At 38.8% G+C, this 13,470-nt stretch overlaps 1 protein-coding gene across 1 annotated transcript; it reads left to right on the plus strand.

Annotated features, from left to right (window-relative positions):
- Positions 1-54: 54 nt before the first annotated feature.
- Positions 55-13,158, plus strand: LOC117660530 (5-hydroxytryptamine receptor 3A-like). Its single transcript, XM_034408696.2, has 9 exons — positions 55-129; positions 845-1,002; positions 1,825-1,869; positions 1,993-2,102; positions 2,845-3,014; positions 4,550-4,710; positions 7,643-7,853; positions 10,391-10,564; positions 11,717-13,158. Exons 1-9 carry the CDS (start codon positions 84-86, stop codon positions 11,977-11,979), a joined length of 1,338 nt encoding a protein of 445 aa, XP_034264587.2. The 5' UTR covers positions 55-83; the 3' UTR covers positions 11,980-13,158.
- The last annotated feature ends 312 nt before the right edge of the window (positions 13,159-13,470 follow it).

Here is a 13,470-nt window from a genome sequence, read left to right on the forward strand (position 1 = left end):
TTTCTTGCCTCAGTAAATTCTGGGGTCTAGAAATTTCTCAGTTCTACTTTAAATATTTTCAAAACTTCAGAGAAAGAAGAAGAATGTGGAGAGCTGTTAGAATCGTTTTTCTCTTCTCTTGGATATCAGGTAAATATTTTTTTTTTCTTCTTCTCCCATCCAAATGTTTTCCTAGGAACTGATAAATCTATTGTAGTGCATGCATGGATTAAGATTGGAGTGAAGAATAACAATGATGGCATTCAGGGGCTTCCAAAATGATTATACACAACAAAAGAAAAAACAAGGTGAACAACTTATTCAATTCATCTCTGCAGGGTAAATATTGATATGTGGGGTTTTTTTTTTGTCATAAAGAGGATAACAAAAATGAGATTAATGATATTTGAATGTTTGAGAAAGCAAAATGAATAAGCAGCAGGAATGCTTCCTTCTTCTAGGGATGTGCTCCATGGTAGCTGTCTTCTTGACCTTCTTCTTTAACAATGATGTGCATGGTCCATTTCATGTGGCTCATGCTAGGAACAAAAATATGGTTTGTGTTATTGGATTTTATTATAAGATTTCACCAAAGTTGAGAAATACACCCCTACATAGATAGAAGGGGTGAATGAGATATAAAGTTGGTAAAATGAGGACCCAGATTGTTGGGGGCAATATGCTGACTCTGTAAACTGTTATAAAGAGGCTCTATGGGTCTGTTGCTATTGCTACAAAACATTCAAAGGTGGAGAACGCTGGAATGTTTTATCCACCCATAAATGAGATAGTGTTGTGTGATTCTGATTTTTTTTTAAAAAAAAACAAAGAACGTGTTTGTTGATTTCCACATGGTGCTTCCCAGATGCTAGCATGAGACAGTACTGTAAATATCATGATGTGGTCGAGTACTTGAACATCTCCTCCAAGCAGGAACTCCTTCTATATTCTATACCAAAGAAGAATTGGGAAGAGAATTTGGAAGTTGGCCTTGAATTCACTCTCATCTCCATTCTTTCAGTGGTAAGAGAGAACAATTGCCGTGTTTGTTGTTCAGAAGCAAAAGTGATGCAAATAGTGAACAGAGAGATACTGTAAAGCGTTAGTTGAGAAAAGAGAATTAAGACTTTCTGTATGTATGACTTGTTAGAAGGAGAATCCTTGCTTGTTCTGGAAAGGTAGATCCATGGAATGCCATGATGGATATATCAGTAGGCCAAACTGAACAGGCCTCTCTCAACGGGGGCAGGGGGGTGGAATACAACATAATCTATCTCCAATCTACAACATAGTCCTTTCAAAGTTCGAAGAAGGCTCCACCTCAATTTGCACCACTCAGGTGACCCTGAGGACACAGATAAACCTCCAGGTGGCCTCAACAACTCTCTAAAAGAATGCAAATGACCAGCTGTCTGCAAGGAGTATAAATCCTTCCATTCCCCACTATGCAGTCAGAGCTGAAGAAGTTTCTTGGATGAGAAGCGAAACGTCTTCAAAGAGAAGAAAAACCAGAAAATCCAGTTGCCTCGTGGGTCAGTAGTGTGTGTGTGATTATGTGTATAAGTATATGTAAATCATCTTTTTTTCCACTCCACTCTGCTGCACAAATGAACTTGATTTGTACACGCAAATATACATAATCACACACTATTGACAGATCCACCATGGCACTCCCTAACAGTCTCAGAGGCATTCCCTGAGGTCAGAGAAATTCACTTACTGAGAAAAGATTTCCATTGGTGCAATATGGCATATGGCCAACTAGACTGTGGATTGTGACTGATTTCTGAAGGCTGGAAGAAGGATGCATTCATTTTTTTCCTTTTTATTTTTTCTCCTTTGCAGCAGGAAAAATTGCAAGTGGCCACATTCTACTTCTGGCTAAATATGGTAAGGGTACTCATTTTGCTCTTCTACCAGTAGCAAAAGTATTTGTGTTTTCTAGAAACCTAAGATTAGTGTTTTTAAAACAATAATGTACACCTTTTGAATTATTTCTTTGTCCTTTACTAGGTTTGGAAAAATGAATTTATCAGCTGGAACCCTTTGGACTTCTGTAACATTACCAATATCACTCTTCCTGTGAACCTTTTTTGGACTCCTCACATTTTCATAGATGAACAGTATCTTTTCTATTTTCCTTACCTTTTAAATATGTTTTAAAACTTCATTTTTAGAGAAAATTCACACTAATACAGTTTTACAGTACTATCAGTATTGACTGCTACATCTATACACATTGACTCAAAGTTTTGATTCATTCCCACATCTAGATATTTAGGAATACCATAAAGAAAAGAAGCATTTTGGCACCAATTGCCAATATTTCAGAAAGAGTCAGTAATTTTTGCATCTAGGTCTGATACAATTTAACATTCTTTAAAACAGGGTTTGTTACAAATCTGATTACATCTAGATTAATGCAAAACAGCTGTAGAAAACAGATGAATTGTGATTCTTCTTTTTACTAGTTTATGGGGCAGGAACATTGTCCACACAAGTAAGTTCTATTTTGATTAATGGGTCTGACATCAGTTCAGTATTATAGGTATTATAATATTACATTGTAGCCTTAATTATGATCAAAACCAAACCACCTCTAGCATCATCCTGGGAAAACTGAATTTCTATCATTTGTGTCATTTGGATTTTACGACTGGCTACTTGGTTACCAATGAAGATTTTTTTTCCTCACATATTTTGATTGTTATGCCCTCAAAAAGATTTCCATATATATATATATATATATATATATATATATATATATATATATATATATATATATATATTGCACATATTCGACAGCAATATTGTATAATATGTGCAAAACACAAACTTCTATTAATTACAATATTTTCCTTTCAGGGCAGATGAAGATAAGTACACAGTTAGCCGTTTTCTTCACCTGTCCTTTGATGGCTCCATTGTTTTATTCCAAGCATATCAGCTCACTTCCGCCTGCAACCTGGATGTCCACAAATTTCCTTTTGATGAGCAAAAGTGCAACATAACTATGGCGCCATCATTATATACAGGTATCTTAGTGGAGCATGCAATTATGGTTTATCATGAATTTTGCTTGCCCTTCCTTTCTACACAGGTTTCTAAAGCCAAACTCTGGCACACATTCTCCGAATTTCTCTGGCTTCTGCCCTTCTGCCTGCCATTGCTGCAGTCTGTGTAATGTATCTACTTTATATTTTCTTCTTTTGTTAATACAGAACTCACCTTTTTGCTCTTTCTCCACATCATCTATTAGAAGACAGGAAGTGTGCTTTCTCTATCATAGTTCCTGCCCTTTGGATCAGCTGCTTCTTATTACCCCACCACACACCCAGATTCTGATGGCTTTTGTAAGGCTTTGGGCCAGGTGGTGGATGAGCCCATTTGTAAGGGTTTGGCGCAGGGGTGAAATCCAGCAGATTCTGACAGGTTCTGGAGAACCAGTAGCGGAAATTTTGAGTAGTTTGGAGAACCAGCAAATAACACCTTTGGCTGGCCCCAGAGTGGGGTGGGAGTGGGGATTTTGCAGTATCCTTTCCCTGGAGTGGGATGGGAATGGAGATTTTCCCCTGGAGTGGGGTGGGAATGGAGATTTTGCAGTATCCTTCCCCTGCCATGCTCACCAAGCCATACCCACCAAGCCACACCACGCCCGCCACGCCACGCCCACAGAACCAGTAGTAAAAAAAATTGGATTTCACCAGTGGTTTGAGGTACTGAATGATGTAGGCTAACTTTAATTTATTTATTCTTTTATTTTTCTTGATTTTATACTTGTTTTAATCCTATATTAGCCTCCAACCACTCAGCTGAAATTTGCGAGTTGGGCTGCCCCATAAATATATATAGGTACATATATGCATTCATGCATTCATGATTAGTGCTCATTTCCATCACTAAAGGGAAGATTTCAGCCTATAGGACAGAATGTAACAACTTATTGGAATCATCTATTTTTTTAATTTTGTTTTCTGTATATATTTTATATCAGACTTCCCAATCTGGCTGCTTCTCAGATGTGATGGTCAGACACTTGGGAAATGCTATTCCAATACAGGTAGTCCTCAAATTACAACCCACAATTGGGACCAAAATTTCTGTTGCTAAACAAGATGGCTGTTACATGAGCCATGCCCACTTTTATAATCTTGGTTGTTAAACGAATCACTGCAGTTGTTAAATGAATCACATAGTTGTTAAGCAAATCTCCATTGACTTTGCTGTCAGAAGCCAGCTGGGAAGCTTGCAAATGGTGATCTCAGGACCCGGGGACACTGCAACTGTCACAAATACACGTTTGTTGCCAAGCACCTGAATTTTGATCATGTAACTATGAGGTTGCTGCAATGGTCGTAAGTGTGAAGACTAGCTGTAAGTCACTTTTTTCAGTGCCGTTGTAACTGTGAATAGTTGCTAAATGAATGGTTATAAATCAAGGATTAGCTGTGTAACTTGGGAGGATAACAGGAAGGGGATGAACCTTCTATCTATTCAATATAGGACTGCCTTTCTTCAGACTGTCCTAAATTGGCATTTCTCTGGGTCATGGGTCTTATATTCTTTCTAGAAAATGAAGTGAAGTTGAAAAACATTAAAACTTCCAAAAACACAAACCAAGAAAGTCACGAATATTATTTAGCCGGTGGAGAATGGAAGTTTCAGAAAGTGGAGATCATTGAGGAAACCCAAATTTACAATATCTCGAAATACAGTACAGTCACCTATGAGGTATGGTTATGAATGTATTTACTCTACATCTTCTTTGTCAGATGATGTCATGATATGCGGGAGCAAGCTTGGGAGACAGGAAAGACCCACAGCCATGGGACTAATCAGAAAAGCAGCAGCTGGGTCCTCAGATGGGGGCGAGGGCTTGAACCTGACTATTTATTTGAACATCTCTGGCGACATAGATGGCATATAAATTTATTTTGGCTTACCTTCTAATAATCCTTCTGCCTCCTATTTCCTCCAAACAACAACTCTGTTGGGCCTATGAGTTCTAGTCCCACTTTAGGCAAGAAAGCCAGCTGAGTAACTTCAGGCCATGAGCTGGGCCTGAGAGAACAACTGGCCCAAGGTTATCCAGCTGGCTTTCTTGCCTAAAGCGAGACTTAGAACGCAAAGTCTCCTGCTTTCTAACCCGGTGCCTTCACCACTAGACCAAACTGACTGTGTGTACAGTATATCCATATATACAGTACCTACTTTTCCCATGTTGGAATAATATATTAAATTCTACAATCCATAGCAATGTGTTTGCAAGTTCTCACAGCTTCGTTTTCTGAAATCCAATGTTCACTGGATGACTTTGGTTCATTCAAATTAAGAGCCTTGGTGGTGCAGCAGACTAAAGCACTGTTAAGTAACACCAGCTGCCTGAAATTACTGCGAGTTCAATTCTCACCAGGCTCAAGGTGGACTCAGCCTTCGAGGTAGGTAAAATGAGGACCCAGATTGTGGGGGCAATAAACTGACTTTGTATAAAAAAAGAACACCGCTTTGGGGGGGGGGGGCGAAAGCCCTACTAAGCAGGTATATACAAAAGTATGAAGGCTATTGCTTAACACATTGTAAGCCGCCCTGAGTCTCCAGAGAAGGGTGGCATATAAATCGAACCAATAAATAATTCTTTCTTTCTCTGCCCAACCAATGTCACAGGAGTGCTAATTAGGTTTGTTAGAAACATAGAAAACTGACAGCAGAAAAAGACCTGATGGCCCGTCAAATCTGATCCTTGAATTTATTTGTTTTTTGTTTTCTTTTTAATTTATTGATTTATTAATTATTTTTCATTATTATTTTATATTTTATTTTATTTTATTTTATTTTTTTATTTTTGCCAGATGATGGGCATGTGCTTATTCCAAACTTGTTTAAACTCAGTTAATGATGATTGACTCCCCTACTTCCACAGGAAGTTCGTTCCAAGTTCCACTGCTTTTTCTGTGAAGTAATACTTTCTAAGAAAGCATTGATCTTTGCGGTCTTTTTAAGCAATACTATTCACTGCCTTTAGTTGTGTATAAATCAGTAAAGGGGGTATAGTAAATATATAAAGAAATAGAAAAATTGTGCACAGAAAAATAGAACGAAGAAGCATTTTTTATACTGCTTCTAGTTCCTAATTTAGAGACAGGATCTGAAACCAAGAAATAAACAAAGACAACAAATACAGTGCTGACTTTCTATCCGGTCCTCCTCCAACTGCATTTATTAGGTTACTGCTTCATTCTCACAGCAGATAACGTGTTTTCCCCAAAATAAGATCCTGTCTTATATTTTTTTGAACCCTGAAAAAAGCACTTGGCCTTATTGCCATGTGCTCAAAAGCCCGATTGGGCTTATTATCAGGGGATGTCTTATTTTGGAGAAAACAGGGTACAGGAATTGCACTCTTCTTCACTGTGTTTTAGAAAAGATAGCTCCTATGTTGCTTCATGTAGAAAAAGAGCCTTACTGCAGACCATAATGGATATTTTGCTGCAAATCAGAGAAGCTGCAGAACCAGACCATTAGATTCTGCCTAGGTTCTGTAAATACTTTGTTTTCAATAAAACCATAATTCCCTCTTTTATCCTGTTTTCATCTGGCTGAGACTCCAAAGCTTTTTTTTTTTTTTCTTAATGGATCTTTATAGTCTAAAATTTCAAAGATCCTTCTTTTTTTCTCTGTCAACAAGATAAAAGGCTTGCTGGATCTTTGCCTGACAAACTGTTCAAAGACAATTTTTCAAAGCTCAAAGTATAAATTTTTTCAATCAGAAATTTGAGCAAGAAATGGCCCTAGCATTAGTGATCAATTTCAGAGTCTCTCCAATGGCAGTTTCCATTAATTCAGTCCAAGGGTGAAATCCAGCAGGTTCTGACAGATTCTGGAGAACTGGTAGCAGAAATTTTGAGTAGTTCAGAGAACCGGCAAATACCACCTCCGGTTGGTCCCAGAGTGGGGTGGGAATGGGGATTTTTGCAGTATCCTTCTCCTGCCATGCCCACCAAGCAATGCCCACAACTGATCTGTTTTACATCTGGAACATGAACGTTAGTTACTATAATTTAACCCCACCTCACCATCCAGGTTTATTCAGCAATGGAATAATTGCTGAGGTATACCACTTCACTGGTTGTGGGTTGAAGCTAAGACTCTGTCAAAAAACCAAAACCATGGACCCAGAAGCATCTGTGAGGGAAGAGGAGATAGCAGCAAATAAAGTCACAATGGTGACTCTGTCATGTAATCAAAAGTCCTTGAAGTGCATAAAAAGAAGCAGGTTTCTATTGTACGGCTGCAGCTGTCATCCTGACCTTTTAATTTCTCTCTTGATATCCTTGCTTGGACCTAGAGTTGGTTTAGACCAGGCATGTCCAACCCACAACCCATGGGCCATGCAGCTTTGGACAGCTAGTAATATGGCCTCAGAAGATCATAAACTTTTAACATGATAGTCTGCTATTTATACATATTGACTGTGTTAGATATTTTATATGGAGCCTAAGACAATTCTTCTTCACTCAATGTGGCCCAGGCAAGCCAAAATTGGACAGCCATGATTTAGACAATCAGTTAAGCCTAGCCTTGGCGTGATTTAGCAGTTTGTACAACTGAAATTTATGCTGGTCCTGGAAATGTTGTGTTACTTTAGTACCTTTTCTTTTTACAGATTATTATGAAGAGGAGATCCATTCTTCATGAATTAATTGTGATTCTGCCGATGTTTGTTCTCTTCTTGCTGGATATGGCTATTTCTTATGCTTTTGCCTCTCCTGCCGAAAAGATTGCTTTCAAAGTGACCATGATCTTGCAGGTCTCATTTTTGTCTGTGATGCTTATTGACAAGCTACCACCAACGTCAGATTACCCACCAGTAATAGGTAACTACCTAATCATGTGGAATATTCAATAGTAGACTCCTTGGAACAGGTAGGGCTAATCGCTCATCATTTTTAGCAAGTTACATGTTGTGTGAATCATTCATATATCATGTGTCTTGGATACTATATAAAATGTCTACATATTTCACTGCATATCTTAATGAGGGATGGCTACATCACGTGGAATTAAAATCTAAAAGATTTTTGTAGAACACAGCAAAGTAACTCTGACATGAGACAGAACTTATTGACATAAGAGCCATAGCTCTGTGCTGCTACCTAAGTTGATAAAAGGAAAAATATAGTAATATAATTGTTAGAGGAGGTTAAAGGGGGCATTAATGAACTTGACTTTCTCAGAAAAGTTGATGGAGTTTGCAGAATTTCAGGGTGAAATTCAAAATTTTTCCCTATCGGTTCTGTGGGCGTGGCTCAGTGGATGTGGCAGGGGAAGGATATTGCAAAATCTCCATTCCCACCCCACTCTGGGGCCAGCCAGAGGTGGTATTTGTCGGTTCTCCGAACTACTCAAAATTTCTGCTACTGGTTCTCCAGAACCTGTCAGAACCTGCTGGATTTCACCCCTGGGAGATATCATATGTAATTAAAGGATGGCTGTAAAGCAGGGGTGAAATCCAGCAGGTTCTGACAGGTTCTGGAGAACCGGTAGTGGAAATTTTGAGCAGTTTGGAGAACCGGTAGTGGAAATTTTGAGTAGTTCAGAGAACTGGCAAATACTACCCCTGGCTGGTCCCAGAGTGGGATGGGAATGGAGATTTTGCAGTATCCTTCCCTCAGGAATGGGGAGGGAATGGGGATTTTGTAGTATCCTTCCCCTAGAGTGGAGTGGGAATGGAGATTTTGCAGTATCCTTCCCCTGCCATGCCCACCAAGCCACACCATGCCCACTGTAAGGTCCGGCTATACGCTTAAGCTCTCAATGAACCAAAAAGAAAGACTTAAACGGAGGCTTGAATAAGAATCAACATTTAATCTTTGATCAAAGACAAACAGCTGGGTAAAACCATTCCAAACACATACAAAGAGATATGTATATGGGAGGGTTCACACCTTCAGAGAAGATGTAACCACTTTTTATACCTTTAAAGCACCAGTTAGGTCCCCAACTCTGGCCCCTTAATTTATGTTTGTGTATTCTTTGTTGCCCTGCAAAGGAATCTAAACTTCCAATTAGTTTTATCTTAAGCATTTCTTTGTTTACTTAATTGGCTACTTAGCCCCTGGCTCTGGAAGACCAGATCTTATCCAGATCAGGCACAAATTAGGACTGAGGTATAGTTTATTCCTTTGTTGATGGCTAGTTTCAACTGAGATACGTACCATGCTTTTAGATTGATATGAGTTCAGGTCAAATGGCAGGGACATACGTTTGACAAATACCAGATACATTTCAGAGATACATACATTTTCCTAATGACAATATGTTTGTAACAGGAGATACAAATAGAAAGGAATAATATATGTGATACAAAAGCACAATATATATGTTACAGGAACCTAATGATTACAGAATAACAAGCTTTTACTAAATCTAGTATATTAGTATTTTATATTCTGTCTTTATTATTGTTTCCCTACACCACCAAGCCACACCCACAGAACTGGTAGTAGAAAAATTTGGATTTCACCAGTGCTGTAAAGATATAGTGGGTCCCAATTTGTGGAAGATTTGGTGTACAAGTATTATGGAGATATTCTCAATGGTCACCTTCTTTTTTGGAGAGTGAGGAGCAGTTATTTAGAGAGATTCCATTCATAATTTTAAAGAAAAGCAAATATGATAAACTGGAAGCTTTTTATTATCAAGAATTAATCAATGGTATTTGATCCTGGATTGATCAGAGACAATGATTGTACTGGGTTTATGAGAAAATAGAAGCTGCTTATGGACTTTCTGTGAGTTCAGTGCAACAATAGATTGTTAACAGAGGACTCTGAAGTTTAGCTTCATGGTTGGGTGCTACCTTTTGCCTTCCAGAAGGGTATTAAACTTGGTTTTGCTAGTTGGCTTAGGGCCACAAGGGGTTGCTCATCCCTGGAGGTGGTTGACAGGATAAAAAGACCTCATCACCATCCCCATCTGTCTTCTTGATTCTGGTTTTCAGCAGAGTTTTAAATTTTTTAATGTGCATAGTTGTAAAATTTTAAGAGCCTTGATGGTACAGTGGTCTACACACCCTGTTATTAACACAGCTGCCTGCAATTTACTGCTGGTTCGAATCTCTCCAAGGCTCAAGGTTGACTCAGCCTTCCATCCTTTCTAAGGTAGGTGAAATGAGGACCCAGTTTGTGGGGGCAATAAGCTGACTTTGTATAAATATACAAAAGGATGAAAGCTATTGCTTAACGCATTGTAAGCCGCCCTGAGTCTCCGGAGAAGGGCGGCATATAAATCAAATTTAAAAAAAAAAAATTGCTTTTCTATTTATCTTTTTACATTATATAAGCTGTCCAGAGTCCTATCGGGGAAATAGGCAACATATAACATATAGGCTGTTTCTTCTTCTTCTCCACAGCAATGTTTTTTATCGGAATCTTTGCATTTATGGTCCTTGGCATCCTAGAGAATGCCTGCATGGAATATTTCAAGGAGCAGAATTCAAAGTTCCCATCCTTCAAGACCAAGAACTTTCTAAGAAAATTCTTGCGAAAGGAAAAAATAAAAGCAGAGGACTCTGTCACCGATGTAGGTGAGCTTTAGCCAACACACAAACTAACAGCAGAAGGAGAAAATACAGGGCGATGCAGACAGGCCTATAGGTCAGGGGGCCCATTTGGCCATATGAGAATGTGTATGTAGTCTAAAATCACCCCATGAGTTTTGTGGCTGAGGGTGGACTTGAACCTCAATATCCCACTTCCTAGTTCAATATCTTAAACACTATTTTACTAATATTCAGAACAGTGACCATATTGGGGATTTGCCAGATGGCAAATTGCTGAGGTTGCTCCCTCCACTCCTTGAATGCCTCCACCCAATTGCTTGCTGCCTCCCACGTAAACCAGGGAGTGAACGCTACACCTTGGAGGTAATTGGAGAGCTTCCTCACTGCATGACCTTGGTATCTTTTGTGATGGACACACCCATCACAGCACGCTCCTTAGTGAATAAATCAAGTATGCCACACTTGGAATATTGCATTCAGTTTTGGTCGTCACGATGTTAAAAAGATGTTGACACTCTAGAAAGAGTGCAGAGAAGAGCAACAAAGATGATTAGGGGACTGGAGGCTAAAATATATGAGGAATGGTTGCAGGAACTGGGTATGTCTAATTTGATGAAGAGAAGGACTAGGGGAGACATGATAGCAGTGTTCCAATATCTCAGGGGTTGCCACAAAGAAGGGGGAGTTAAGCTATTCTCCAAAGCACCTGAGGGCAGGATAAGAAGCAATGGATGGAAACTAATCAAGGAGAGAACCAACTTAGAACTAAGGAGAAATTTCCTGACAGAACAATTAATAAGTGGAACAACTTGCCTGCAGAAGTTTTGAATGCCACAACACTGGAAATTTTTAAGAAGTTGTTGGATAACCATTTGTCTGAAGTGGTGTAGGGTTTCCTGCCTGGGCAGGGAGTTGGACTAGAAGACCTCCAAGGTCCCTTCCAACTCTGTTATTCTATTCTATTCTATTCTATTCTATTCTATTCTATTCTATTCTATTCTATTCTATTCTATTCTATTCTATTCTATTCTATTCTATTCTAAAGTCTCTGGCATGTCAGCCATTTTGTGTGGCACACAATTTGTTTTAAAAATGCCACTCCTGGCCTAAAATAAAAATCCCCTGATTTCTTTTAACGCAATAATACTTCGTTGTCTCTCACTTTTTCCCATATAGGAGAAGAGATAGACATGGGGAACAAACCAACAAGGGAGTTTCCCTTGGTGGAAAATGACAACACAGACAGCCTTGTGTTTCTGAAACAGGTAACCCTGGAGCTGCAACAGATCAAGAAGCACCTGGCTCTGGAAGAAGGCAAGGAGGTTTCTGGCCCTCCCATACAAAAAAAATTTGTCCAGTTGGGGAAGTGCCTTTTTTATATCCGCTTGATCTTATCCGTTGGTTTTATAGTCTTCATTGTGGTGCAGTGGACAAGCTGAAGTTCTTTGCAGCCTGGAAGATAGCTTGCTATATTTTGATGGTCCCAGGCCATAGAATGTACACATGCAACACAATTGGGCTAATTCCTCCTTCATCACATTATGACAAACAGCCCCCAGTCTGTGTTCGTATCACACATAGGCTACTGTATTTTTTAAAATGAGCTTTCAAGCTTCTGCTTCTCCTATAATTGAAATATGCCTTGCTATATGTGATACTTAATTGCATTTTTACCACTTTACTGCCTGCATCAGTATATGGTCCCAATCCAGGGTGAGGGAAAGTGCTAGCCCAGCAATGCTTTAAAAATTGAAATGGGTCTAATCTGTAAATTACTCTGTAGATCCCATTCAGGAAAACCAAAGACATTTCAGCCTCCATTCAGAGCTATTCTGTGTTTCCTTTTCTTCTGGAGAATGTTTGGCTGTGGTCCCAAGACTCCCGTCATCCACAGTCCTCAGCCAATAAACTCTTCTTCAAGAGTTCCTCCACCTAAATGTTCATAACATGAAAAGCTACTATGGAAATGAAAGCCCAAGTATCTCTGCCTCTCTCCTGGTACCTTGCCAACCATATTTGCAAATTAATGCACATAACAAATGAGCAGAGCTTTGATTGCACCATCATGTCCGCCATCTTGCCTTTTTTTCCCAGCCATATCTTGTGGATGCCCCTGACCTGATTTATTTTTAAAAACTTTAGCCCCCTACTTGATCTCAGTGGCAAGACGGGAGGAAAGTATTATAAAGAAATAAATTGTACTTGAATCTTCTCAATGCAAAAACGCTACAAGTGTTGCTATCTGTAACTGATCCTTGAGCAAAGTGTTTTGATAGTGGAGTTGAACTACTACTTTGTCCTTCAGGCAGGGTCTGAAGATGGCTTCCTTTCTTCCTCTGATCATTTTTGGTGGTGCTCCCTTTTCTTTTTTCCTATTTTGTTAGCTGCATCTGAATGTAAACCACATTATGAGGCATATGTGTGCATGTGGGTATTTAATGCATGATCAAGACAGTACATATATAAAATAACTGGTCAATATTATGTAGAAATCTTTATGTAGAAATTATGTCGGATAAAATATTGATACATATATGAGAAAACATATTTATAAGACAAACAAGTCTTGTGCATATTTTCCCTCAGAACCTTATGAAATAAAATTTGTTCTTTAATATTTATTTATTTATTTATTTATTTATTTATTTATTTATTTATTATATTTCTATACCGCCTTTCTCCCGTAGGACTCAAGGCGGTGTACAGTCAAGAAAAATATAGACACACAAACATCATAAAATTGCTAATTAAAATTATTACTTAGTTTGGTCAATTAAATAAAACCCAGAATTGGATAACATTTAAAAAAAAATAATAATTCACATGTTCATATGTTTAGCCCCGCCTGTTGAAACATCAGGGTCTTGAGGGCACGGCGGAAAGCACGGAGATCAGGGATATTCCGTATCTCCGGGGGCAGTTCATTCCAA

This window comes from Pantherophis guttatus, chromosome 2 (genome assembly GCF_059756535.1).
Source record: "Pantherophis guttatus breed Tessera chromosome 2, ASM5975653v1, whole genome shotgun sequence".
Taxonomy (NCBI): Eukaryota; Metazoa; Chordata; class Lepidosauria; order Squamata; family Colubridae; genus Pantherophis; species Pantherophis guttatus.

Bases quoted from the DNA above. Each gene is read 5' to 3' on its own strand.
- LOC117660530 (XM_034408696.2), top strand. From the start codon at position 84: ATGTGGAGAGCTGTTAGAATCGTTTTTCTCTTCTCTTGGATATCAG. The intron at 1,003-1,824 runs GTAAGAGAGAAC...TCTCCTTTGCAG, and splicing joins TCATCTCCATTCTTTCAGTG to CAGGAAAAATTGCAAGTGGC. The intron at 1,870-1,992 runs GTAAGGGTACTC...GTCCTTTACTAG, and splicing joins TCTACTTCTGGCTAAATATG to GTTTGGAAAAATGAATTTAT.